Below are 13,321 nucleotides of genomic sequence, written 5' to 3' on the forward strand. Positions count from 1 at the left end.
AACTTGCTTTAATTCCCATATTTAATTTAAGGCGGAATTTGCTCCCAAGACCCTCTGGGCTTAAGGGGGAGAAGGTTTTTTTTTTTTTTTTTTTTTTAATCTACAAGTCATAATAAAACAACCAGTCAATAAATTCATTTGTGTCTTTCAGTTATTAATGAAAGGAATTTAAGCTACAAATAAAAGTAAAGCTTTAAGCATTTCTTTAACCTGACGTCGTTATCTGGGTGTTTTTCACATTTATTTCCACATCAATCACAAATCAGAAAAAGAAACCCATTATTCTGTGATAAATACGTGATACGATTTTAAATGAACTCCTTTTTTTATTTCTATTTTTAGGTTTATATCTAAATAAAAACATGAAACCCTTTTTTCAACATGTTGATATTTTGCCAAAATTACCAACGATGAAAAATATTAGTGGCGCTTTTAGCTCGATGTTGTGGAATTTCAAAATAAAATTTACATGGAAAAACTAAAGATATAAAAACTCTTTTCCATTTTTGTCAAAGTTATTGTGGGATGTAGAAAGAGCCACTGATGTGGAGAATAAACCACAGCAGCAAAGAGAAATACTTCCAGGTGCTAAAAGGTGTGAAGAAAGATTGCAGTTCTTTTAGCTGCATGAAGCAAAAGTAAATATGAACATGATAAGTTTCAGTAGAAGTATTCAGGACTGTGCTTCAGGGATTGTATTTTTATTTTCCAGCCCTGCAGCAGAGTTCACACAGAGGACAGTGGCGACACTCTCCAGACATGCAGCGACATCCTCCTAAATGTCAACTTCTTGCTTTCAAGCCAAGTGGCTCCAAACTCAACTCTTCTAATGTTTCATCTGTTCTAGGAATCATCTGGAGAAGAGCAGCCAGGAGGAAAGCGAAATGCGGTTTGAGACCCGGCTCCTTCAGCTCCACCTTGTTTGAAATTCTCTTTGAACTGGAGACGAGCCGCGAAGGAGGCTTTCCGTTCTTGCTGACAGAGCTGGATGGCTGAACACTCAGCCCTCCTGCTTCTCTCTGCATGTCACAGGTTTTACTTGTTAAGCACAAAAAGCAAAACATATTCTGCAGACGCAGGGAGTTAGAAAAGTGCTAAAATGAAGAGCAGGAAGTCCAACAGTGACAGAGAATGTCACTCTCTTACTGTTCCACGAGTCTTCAGTCTAAACCGAAGAGAGAAAGGACACTGTGCCACTGCAGATAAGCTGCTCAAACAATCAACTGGAGATCTAGCACGCTGCAAAGCTTTAATTATAAACCATTGGCAACACATGATGGCGCTAAGAAATTAACAGCAAACAGATCATCTTTTTTAAGGGAATCTGCAAATAAAATCAAAGCTCATGGTTTCCTCATTTTACATAATTCCTCGTAAGAGTATTCAGACCCTGAATTATTATAATTATTAAATTATTCATCAAGCTACAATTAAAAACGCCTCAATATATTGTGCAGGGATTTAATAGCAAAGAGCAGTGAGGTGGAAGGAAAAGGTTGCTTCTCAAATGTGCGATGAGCATCTGAAGTCAGATTTTGAAACAGTTTTAGCTTCAATCACAGCTGCAGGTCTCTACTGCTTTGCTCATTTAGACCAATTCTTTTTCTAGTCTTGCCACAGATCATTAAACCCCACTATCTCTGGAGTGTATCAAACCATGATGAAAAAAATCTAATTTGTTCCATTGTAGTCCTGGCTGTAGTTATAGTAATGGATATATCTATGAGTAGATCTATCCATAAAAATAAAAAGCATTCCCATAGCATAATGCCACCACCACCATGTCATTGTGAATCTTCAGGGTTACACAGAGTGAGCTTTCTTAGGGTTCCTACAGCATAAGGCAAGTTAAATTCAAGACTTTTTAAAGGAATAGTACACCCAAAACATGATTAGCCTTCATTTTCTACTCACCCCCATGCTGAACAACACTCTGGAGTACTTTTTTGATATCTCAATTGCATCTGGAGATCTGGGAGGCTTCTTGCTGTCTGCTGACATTCAAATAATGGAGGTCTATGGCGCCCGAGGCAGAAAGGTCCATAAAAGTCCACAAAAAACGTGTCAATATTCCTCCATACTGCTCGTCCAATGTATTCCAAGTGTCCTGAGTGGGTAGCGTCCATAATTTACTCAAAACGAAGCCATTTAGAATGTTTTTAGAGCATAAACAGTAGTGTATAGGATTTCCTGAAAGCGCGCGCCTGCGAGTTCACGAGTCTACGGAAACCGTGGCAGACTAAACCAGATGAAAGTGCGCATTCAGCTCAGCAAAGAACTCATGCTCTTCCTCAACACTGAAGTCCTCAGACATTTTTCTTTCGTTGTTTCTTTGCACAGGTAAACAGCACATTTCTTCTTCTACGCTTGCATTATTGGAAGAGCAGACGCTGAATGCGCACTTTCATCTGGTTTGGTCTGCCGGCTTCCGTAGCGTCATGAACGCACAGGCGCCACTTTCAGGAAATCCTATACACTACTGTTTATGCTCTAAAAACATTCTAAATGACTTTGTTTCGAGTAAATTCTGGATGCTACCCACTCAGGACACTTGGAATACATTGGACGAGCAGTATGGAGGAATACTGACACGTTTTTTGTGGACTTTTATGGACCTTTCTGCCTCGGGCGCCATAGACCTCCATTATTTGAATGTCAGCAGACAGCAAGAAGCCTCCCAGATCTCCAGATGCATTTGAGATATCAAAAAAGTACTCCAGAGTGTTGTTCAGCATGGGGGTGAGTAGAAAATGAAGGCTAATCATGTTTTGGGTGTACTATTCCTTTAAGACTTTTTAATGCCACTTGAAACAAAAATTTAAGACCAAATTCACAAGAAACACAAGAAAAACCTGATTGCGACAACTTTACCCAAAGGTTTATTTTAACATAAACCACTGCACTAATGTTTCAGATTTTGAAAAGCTTCCCATACAGGAAGAAAAGCTAAAAACACACAAATGACAGATATATTTGAAAAATTATTTAACTGAATTCACAAACTTTGTTTTAGCAGGGAACAAAACAAATCAGTTTTAAAGCCACAACATAACCAGTGCTAAGTCTTTTTTGCAGCTATTTTTCTTTGTATTGTTTTCTTAGTATGTTTGATTTGGTGATAAGTGGAGGCGTTGCAGAGACAAGGGTGGAACAAAACTGAGAAATACCGGCTGTTTCTCTGTAACTCCATTTTGACGCTTTGTGTTTCGTGCTTCGCATGTGCGACTCCACTGCCTTAATTCCCATAGTTCTGAGCTTGAATGACTTCTTGCACAAAATAAACTGAGCATCATGTATGTTCCCTGGTTTTAGCCATAGAGAAAACTCTTTGCTACATTTACACTTGCTCATATTTTCCGGACAAAAAGTTAATGGCGCATCTCCCAAATGTCCCGGCTGCAACAACGCTTTTATTGGTTCCGCTATCGGGACGGAACCAATAATGGCGAGCTGTTATTTTTTTTTTTAAATAAAAAAATAAATTGTCAATTTTAACGTTTTATTTAGATTACAAAAATAAATTGTAATGAAAATAATCCTATTTATGTTGTTTTAAAAATGAAGACCTACGAAAGACTGATTTAAAAGATTTTAATACCAATTAAGGCCTTAGTTTTATTTTGAAGAATTCAATGCCTTTTAAGACTTTTTAAGGACCCTGCTTCTGATTCGTGCATCATTTTATATTTGGGCCAATAATTTACATCCGGATTTTACATGAAACCGTCACCATGGTGTTCAGTGTCTCCTCCTAGCTGCTCTTCTGAATAATCATCATACGGAGTCTAATTCACCAACAGGAGAGTTTTATTTGCTCAGCAGCTTCTGACAGTAACTGTTTGGGTTGGATTTAGTTTGAACCAGATGCAAAAAAAAAAAAAAAAGAAAGTGCTGAACACAGTTTTATTCATGAAAATAAAAATAAGAGAAATAAATTCAATGTGCCACTTTATGCTCGTTTTGTCTCCCCCAAACATCCACTTGGGTGTGTGGTTGTAATTCCCCACATATAAACCCTTTAGGAGGCAATTGTTACTGCTGCCCAGAAATGGAGCCATTTCTCCTGTTGCTGCTTCAATGTCTGCAGTCTGTGAGAGGATGTAAACATGTGTTCGTCATAGTCTATTTTTCTTTGTGGCCTTTATAACCTGTCCGCTGCTGTGTGTCAGACACACCAGGTGGTCCAACACAACTCTGCTTCTCTTCCCTGATCCAATGTGAGGCACAGCACAGGTACCTCTGCTCCTGAGTGTTCATCCGTGTTGAACTGAAGGGGGGAGTGTCAGGCTATGTACCCAATCTACCCGGTGACGTCTGTTTCCACTCACTGGCTATCATGTTCCTCTAGGGTGAATACAGAATGCTGGATTTAATCAGATCTTTTTACACCAGAAGGCGTCAGCAGTGACGGAGGCAGGACGGCTGGGTACTGCTGGGTCACGATGGAGATGACTCGGACCAGCAGAGGATGATTAACAATGATCAACCTGTGTGTGACGGAGAGGAAAATGTGGGGACCTACCGTCTGGAACCTGCACCTCTCTGTAGCGAATCAGCTGGCTCGGGAGGAGGGGCTTTGTGTGAGCGTGCTCAATGAGTGTGTCCTCAACCATTTGCACCATTCCCAGCGCAGACTAGAAAAAAGGCACAGATAGAAAAGACATTTTCTCATATTTTGTTGCTGGAAATGTTCCAAACATCTTTATTTAATCCAACTTTCAACCAGTGACTTTTATATAGACACACACTACCGTTCAAAAGTTTGGGGTCACATTGAAATGTCCTTATTTTTGAAGGAAAAGCACTGTACTTTTCAATGAAGATAACTTTAAACTAGTCTTAACTTTAAAGAAATACACTCCATACATTGCTAATGTGCTAAATGACTATTCTAGCTGCAAATGTCTGGTTTTTTTGGTGCAATATCTACATAGGTGTATAGAGCCCCAGCGACTATTACTCCAGTGTTCTAATGGTACAATGTGTTTGCTCATTGGCTCAGAAGGCTAATTGATGATTAGAAAACCATTGTGCAATCATGTTCTCAAATCTGAAAACAGTTTAGCTCGTAACAGAAGCTACAAAACGTACCTTCCTTTGAGCAGATTGAGTTTCTGGAGCATCACATTTGTGGGGTCAATTAAACACTAAAAATGGCCAGAAAAAGAACTTTCATCCGAGAATCGACAGTCTATTCTTGTTCTTAGAAATAAAGGCTATTCCATGCGAGAAATTACTAAGAAATTGTAGATTTCCTACAACGGTGTGTAACACTCCCTTCAGAGGACAGCACAAACAGGCTATTGCAGGTACTATTTAATGAAGATGCCAGTTGGGGACCTGTGAGGCGTCTGTTTCTCAAACTAGAGACTCTAATGTACTTATCTTCTTGCTCAGTTGTGCAACGCGGCCTCCCACTTCTTTTTCTACTCTGGTTAGAGCCTGTAGTGTATATGGATTTCTAAGAAAGGTGGTAAAAGCGTAGCCTGGGTGCCATTCCGAAGACATTTTTGACCTCTGCTCAATTTTGAAGCGTGGTTAAGTTATGCTACGCCACAACGCAAGAGGGACAATCGCACACTAGCTGTGGGTCTAGATACAGCCGAGCCGGTGAGGACGAGGGGGCAAGTTTGTTTGACGACAGAGGGACATGAGGGCGAAAAGAGTGGAGATCCAGGTGGGAAAAGGGTCCCAGCGTTCTTGCACACCTCACTCTTCTAGCTGGTCCAACTTCACGAGTCGTTTTCCGCAATGGAGGTCATACAAACAAGCCGGTAAGGTACCAAATTGGAAATACGCGTAAGTAGAACAGATCAGAATCAGAGGCCTGCAGACACTGTCTGCAGTCACCTACAATTTGGGAGAGGTGCAGCAAAGTGTCTGCTCATTATAAAATGAGCCTTTAAAGGTGTATTGGAGGATTTGAATTTGATTGGAGTGAGAGGAAACGCCTATTGAAAGTGTGTGAGAGCATGCAGAACCCCATTTCTCCTCATTTTACTAGCAGTGATGTGAAATGGATTTCTCCAAATAGCATGCCACATTTTAACTGTCGAGTAGAAACTTTGCAGCCGAGGCGTCAGTGGGAAGCCTGGCCTGGGCTTTCAGTGTACGGCATCGTGTGAAACAATCTCCCAAAAACAGGTCTTGTTTCTGTCTTCTGAGGCCTTTCTCTTCTTCTCACACACTTTTTAGAGACTTTACCTCTTATGACACCTTAGCCATGCGCAAATAACCGCGGTGAGAAAGGCGAGCTTCAACTACTGACTGAAACCGTAGCTCACCACACATACAGTATAAGCATGAAAGTGCGCATGTGCAGAAAAAGATAGCTAACTGGGGATGAGCATGAAAGGATGGCCTTATTTTAACATGTCACCAGATTGATTGACAAATAGGAGGACCTCTTATTTAGATGATGCACCCAGAAAAGGAATATCCTCCAATATACCTTTAAGTTTCTATAGATGTTTGGGGCTGAAGGCAGGAAGGATCTCCTCTAGCTGTCTGTATCACAGCGGTTTTAAAGCCTCTGACTGAAGACAGTCATAAAGAGAACAAGGTTTTTAATTTTATGTAAAATGATTTGCCGTAAAATCATCTCCAGAGGTTCCCACGGTAAAACCGGCCTTCTCTTTTGAGCTTAGTGAGGTAATTTGCTCTGATACTAGTCCTTCTCTGGTCATCCTGTTATGTTGGTAAAGTGTCACAATTAAGGCTGCAACAACGAATCGATAAAATCGATAAAAATCGACTTTTAAAAGCGTTGGCAACGAATTTCATCATTGATTAGTTGTGTCGCGCGATTATTGCGTCATCCGCCGCGCCGTCATCACTGCCTCTTGACTGAAAGAGGAAGAAAAAAAAAAATATGGCAGAGCGAGTCAGCGCCGCAGGAGCAGTGTTGCCAACTCAGCGACTTTTCAGACCCCTCCAGCGACTATTTTCAAAAAAGCGACTAGCGACAAATCTGGCGACTTTTTTCGGTTTCACTGGCGGCTTTTGGAGACTCTTACGTGAAAGCATGTATCGTTCCTACTCCGCCGTGGGGCGCCTCCCCCCACTCCCGCAGGAGTCCCTCTCAGCGCTGCAGTCAGAGCCTCAGCGTCCAGACTGCAAATGAAGCGCGCATGCACCGGGATTGACGGCGCAAATTGATCACAATAATTAAAATAGCCTGCGCTTTGTAAAGCGAAAAAAGTGATAACATGCAACTTTTTTCAAAAGAAATTAACATGGCACGGAACCACCATGTTTGTTTGGTTTTAAAGTGGGGAAACGTAACGTTAGTTTCTCAGGTAGCTCATCTGATGCTTTCCTTACCGTGTTAGTAGGTTACAGACAGTGATAAGGTTGGCTACTTATTTTACTTTTAATTTCATTTGAATTAGCTTAAGCAGCGTTTACATTTACTTTATAAATAAATTAACTTGCAAATTATGAGGGCAAGGCTTTTAAAGTTTAAATCTTCTGGCGAAGATAAAGTAAAGAAGATCCTGCAATTTATGGAAGTAAAGCAGAATAAAATCCAGCAAGATCAGTAATATGTCAATTAATTATATGCCACACTCCCATGTAAATTGGAGTCTTTGGAGGATGTGTTTTTTAGCACCCCTAGTTCTCTCATTTTTATTCCAAATACAATTTATAATTTGAATCACAGGGCTATTTTTATCTCTATGGTTCAGTATTTTCTCAAGTAGCAACTTTAACTGCTATACTTTCCTGTCTTAAAAGGCAGAACTCTTCTAGTCTAAAAAAACTAATTTGTTGAAATGGGGGGGCCTATTGTTTGAACCCCTTAGGGGCTTTTAAAAACAAAAATGTCTTTTTTTGCGCTTTATGAAACAAAGTACCCTATATTTTGTGGATGTACAGCTACATTTCTCATGTAAGTTTGCGTAGTTTTAACACAAACATTTATTTTTCATATTGCACCAGTACAGTTAATGAGCAACCTGTACTTGTGTGCTTGTTTGTTCTGTCTAAAATGTTTATCTTGGAATAAAGAGGTTAATATAAAAAATATTTTTTGTCCGATTCATCGATTAATCGAAAAAATAATCGTCCGATTCATCAATTTTTAAAATAATCGTTAGTTGCAGCCCTAGTCACAATGCAAAGTTTATGGAAAAGTGCTAAAAAAAAAAAAGATTCTACCACTACTATAGAACAAAATATGAATAAAATACACAATATAATTAAAGCTGCTAATATTTTTCTCTGTTACTTATAAGATTATCATAGTTTAATAATCGACTATTTAACCTGATCTTAGGAAACAGGAACAAAAATAAAAAGCAATTCTCCAAAGTAAAAAGGGATTGAACAAACCTCCTTGGGGATGTTGCCATGGAGCAAGGCCTCAATATGTAACCGTGACAATAGCTGAGGTATGAAGGCCCTAAGGCGTGGGAGAGTTACATCTGGAACACAGATTACAGAAATCTATCAGAGCATTTCTCTCTGGGCATCAGAGGTGAATCCGAAAGAAAACAATGACAGCATTTTCTTTGAACGTGGCAGAAATTCCTCAAATAAACCCAAACCAGCAGTTTGGTGTCAGACGGCCATGCAAGCTGCTGAAATACTCACATAAATTACGCTTAGACACACAATCAGCTGTTATTAGTCTAAAGAGTGAGAGAGAAATCTCAAAATGAGGTCAGAAGGAATTGCTTGGCAACAAGCTCTGGTTTGCGGAGGCTCAGGTGAACAATCATCCCTGCAGGAGGATATAAAAAGGTAAAACATAACAACCCAGACGGCAGCTGTTGGGGAATAAAAACCCTCAACATCGAAAGAGACGAAGATTTAAATGACAAAACCAGAGATTAGAGAAAAGCGTCTACCTTACGTAAAGAAACAGGCACATTTATCACATCACACATCAACCTAACCTTTATGCTTTGCTCTTTATTTCATCATTTCTAATTAAAGGCGAGTAAAGAGAAATCCTGACTGAGAACACATGTCTCACCATCAAGAGCCTCTCTGAGCTCGTCTTTGGTCCACGCCACCTCAGTCATCAGGAGACGGAGGTAGTACATGGCATGCTGGTGCGGCTGCTCGGCTCGGAAGTTGTTTAAAGTCCTCATGTACTGAAAGGAGAAGGTCGACGTTAAGACTTTAGAAAATAAGTCATAAAATGCTACAGTGATCTAGAGGAAATCTGAACTTACTGCTTCTTTAATAATGTCGAAGCGCTTCTCGTCGATCTCGAATGTTGCCATCTTCTCAATGATCTTCTTCAGCAGGATGTGGGATTTATCATTGTAACCTTTGACTGTAAGCTGCAGTAAACCGCAGCAGAAAATATGCGATAAATAAAACTCTATAAAGAAAGACTAAAGCATGAAAGACAGTCAACAATACAAAGAAGGTTTTTCTAAATGTCATCAGCTTGAATCAAAGAGTGAATTTATGACAGTGGTGTCTAAAAACTGAAGGTGTTCTGTGTGACCAGACTGACAGGACTCCAAAGGTAGATTGAAATTAAGTTTTACGAAACCACAACTGACGATCTTTTTAGACCTAGCTTGAAGTTTAAATGCCTTAAAATGTAAGGCAAAAACTCAGGAAGAAGGAAATTAAATAAAGAAGGAAGGTAAGCAAAAAAAAAAAACAAACAAAAAAAATAAATAAAGAATAGTGTTGCACTGATGGCATTTTTTGGCCCCGATACCTGGCTGTGCAGCATTAGCCGATACAGATACCATCCGTTTGAAATTTATGTGTGTGTATTTATGAAGAACTGCATACTACTTGTGTTCTGAAGGCTGCATGCCTTAGATGGGGACTTGGGCTGATCCGGCCACTAGGGGGCGCACGCATGCTCAATCGGGCTGGATGCCACTACTAGGAGGGAAAGGAAGAGACTGACGACGGTGATGAGTGTATTACAAGTAACAGGTTGTGTTTGTAACGTTGTGTCCAGAGAAACTTAAGTTATATTGTTTTTGCTGGACGAAATTATTGTTGCTTTATGTTTAATCTGTTAGGCCGGCTGGTTGAGTTATATCTGGTGCTACAGTTCATATTGCTAGCAGTGCTAATTGCTAGTTACCTCAGATGGTTTAAATGGTAATTTATGTTATATTTATGCTACTGACCATTTCCTTTGTTGTTAGTGCCGGACATATATAACTATTATTTCATTTGTGTGCTATTGTTAAATATATTAATAATTGTTATTATTTGTTGTTGATTGTTTAATCAAATTGTTATTATGTTCCAGAACCACACTGGATTAAAGTGCCATAAAAGGACTGACTGTCTCCTTCATTATTTTATAAGTCTTGGGGGAACTTAGTGCGTTTTGACAGACGCACAGTTCGTGATTACAAATCAGAGAAGCCAGTCTAATAACTTTGAACTAGGGATGCACGATATAATCGGCCCCCTATCGGTATCGGCCTGTATCGGCCTTAAAACTGAATATCGGACATCGACCATCCAACCGATATTTAACCCAATATTTGATCAGCTTCTGAGTTTCTAAAGTATAAAAAAAAAATACTACTTCTTCTTCTTCCTCAAAAACTTCTTTTTTAACAGACTTAAAAACTTCTAAAGACGAGGGAAAAAATATTGATACATTAAAATATCCCAATATCTTCATATGCTGATATATTGCCATTTAAAAACACCATATCAATCTCTTTTACTAATGAAATATTGCTATATGTCATCGTTATGCTACGAAATCCCCCGAAAATTCACGAAATTTTGCCATATTTTTATATGTTGATATATTGACACGGTATCGATCTATTTTACTAACAAAATCTCACAAGAATTTGCAAAATATCACGAGAGTTTGTAACAGAACGATGAAATTTCACGAGATTTTAAAAAGTAAAATAGATCGATACCGCGTTTTAAAAAAACAATTTGATATCAGCATATGAAAATATATTTGAGTATATTATATAAGTGTCAGAAATGGATGACAAAACTGCTATATTCAATGACTACTTATTTTTTACCAGCTTTAACATCGGTATCGATATCGGTTATCGGCTACATGAGTTTTAAAATATCGGCATATCGGATATCGGCCAAAATCCTAATATCGTGCATCCCTACTTTGAACCTCCCCTACAACTTGGATGTAAAATAATTTCCATCATGGCTTTATCAAGATGCTGCCTACCTTTGTGAAGCAGGAAAAACACTAATACAAAGTGAATCCAGTAGAACCTTTTATTGCCTACCTGGAATGGGTGACAATAGTTGAATAAACTTTTGGCTCTCTAAATGGTATCAGTGCCCTATTTTTTGGTACTCGCCGATACCGATACCACCATTTTAGTGCTGGATCTGGGCCCCGTCTGATACTGGTATCAGTGCAACACTAATACAGAAGACAAAATAAAATGCCAGTAAAACAGGCAGGGTTGATAAAAGGAAGGAAATTTAAGATGAACAAACAGGCAGCCAAATGGTGAGGTGATGAAATAACAGATGACTGAAGGGAGAGAGGAGGGATGGATGTTTGAGATCATGGGAATAATTCACACATTTGAACAATATTTTATCTCCCCTTTTCTTTTTATATTTGGGGAAGTAATAAAGGCATTTTTATTTTTATACTATCCCTGACACACCTTGTGTGCAGGAACACTGTAAAAAAAATAGCTTAATACTTCAGTTTAAAGTCTTAGTTTAAAACTCTTTGCTTTTTCTATGTATTTTTTTTTTACATTCTTCATTTTTTTTTTTTTGACGAAGATTAATTCTTGTTTTTTAAACCCTAAAGAATGCATTTTAGGAAATCAATAAGTAGGAATCTGGTCCCTGCTCTGCTAAGGGCTAAATAATCCTGTTATAATCTAAAACCTATAATAAATAAGCATTTCCTCTGCAGAGTTGAACACTTCCTGTTCATGTCCCCCGGCTCCGCATATCCTGGGAATACAGAAGTCACCCTAGCAGATGATAATGGAGATTTTTAAGACAAATCATGATTTAAAACTGGAAAAAATGATCAAGGTTATTGAGAGCCTTTCAAACGGAAGTCCTTCATGAATCAGCACATCCTCCCAGTGCAAAGCTCCGCTCCCTGCGGTGACACCTGATAACGACATCACCGACCTCAACAGCCGGCCAGCACAATACTGCTGACGCATGGCGGTTACCTGCAGCCATAGTCACTCTACCTCAGTGTGGTGAAAAACCATGTCTACGAACACAACGGTCATAAATTCACTGTGGAGACGAAGCTGATAACTGCTTGTTAATTTTCACAAACATGGAGCAGAATGTTAGTGAGGAAAGATGAATGCATGAAAGAAGAAAAGCAAAAAAGATCAACCGATTTCATTTACAGAGACTCAGGAACAAACACATGCAAAACGCCTGGGATAGAATATTTGGAAGTCAAACTGCATCAATGTTCATCACCAAGAATCCCCTGATTACCAGACGAAATTTATTAGCTATTTAAATTTATGAAGCTGTCAATATGTTAGCATGATTTGATGAAATTTCTCTCTCTAACATGACAATGAAAACATTTCAGAACAGAAGCCAGGGTGTAAACTAATGTAACTAAGTCCAAAAACATTTAGTGCGTCTTAATAGGAAGACGTAAATATATATATATATATACTTTTTTTTTTTGTTTTTTACCTGTTTCTCACTTTATTCTTCCTACCACTCCCTAGTTAGTGTATTCTAACCCTTTTTTCTTCTATAGAAAGTACTCCTGGTCCCAAGCTTCTTTGTTAAGCTGTAAAGTTTCCTTACACACACCAATTTCCTCCCATCCATCTTCGGGTCCCTCCATATATGCTGATCAATATAGGGGTGCCTTCCATTTTGTGTTTTAAAGGGGAGTAGTTACTCTACAATGTAAACACATGCTTGTTTAAGCTCTATGCAAGTCTAGGGACTGCAAACAAATACAGTTGAAACCAGATATTTACATGCACTGTAGAAACACTTAAGCTTTTTTTCCCCCTTAAAATCTGACAGAATAATATTTCCCAATTCTTGATCACTTAGGATGACATTTAAATTATTAGAAAAAATTGGATTATTTATTTCTAAGTTATTCATTCACCAACATGACATTAGAAACCAATCATGTTATCTTTAAACTGAAATTTTCTGTGCTTTTATAGAAGATTTAACAGTTTACTGAAATTTCAGTCCAGTGGCTAAACTGATCTAAACCTTCTATGTGACTGAAATCAGGGCTAATGAAATGCATATCCAGGGCTAAGTTGCAGCATATTTGCTTGTATGTTTGAGCTGACTGTCCATTTAAAAGACCAACTGGAGTCAAAGATTTAAAATCCACGCAGCTGTCTTTATA

General features: G+C 38.7%; 1 protein-coding gene across 1 annotated transcript in view; it reads right to left on the reverse strand.

Annotated features, from left to right (window-relative positions):
• ide (insulin-degrading enzyme) overlaps positions 1-13,321 on the reverse strand; it is a 57,565-nt gene that overhangs the window by 10,610 nt on the left and 33,634 nt on the right. The window contains exons 16-19 of the mRNA XM_038284100.1: positions 9,183-9,293; positions 8,981-9,101; positions 8,335-8,426; positions 4,523-4,634 (exon numbers count right to left, since the gene is read on the reverse strand). Of these exons, the coding sequence (XP_038140028.1) occupies positions 4,523-4,634; positions 8,335-8,426; positions 8,981-9,101; positions 9,183-9,293 (436 nt within the window). The remainder of the gene's footprint in view (positions 1-4,522; positions 4,635-8,334; positions 8,427-8,980; positions 9,102-9,182; positions 9,294-13,321) is intronic.

Source organism: Cyprinodon tularosa, unplaced genomic scaffold (genome assembly GCF_016077235.1).
Source record: "Cyprinodon tularosa strain WSP-4 unplaced genomic scaffold, ASM1607723v1 ctg199, whole genome shotgun sequence".
NCBI classification, from domain to species: domain Eukaryota; kingdom Metazoa; phylum Chordata; class Actinopteri; order Cyprinodontiformes; family Cyprinodontidae; genus Cyprinodon; species Cyprinodon tularosa.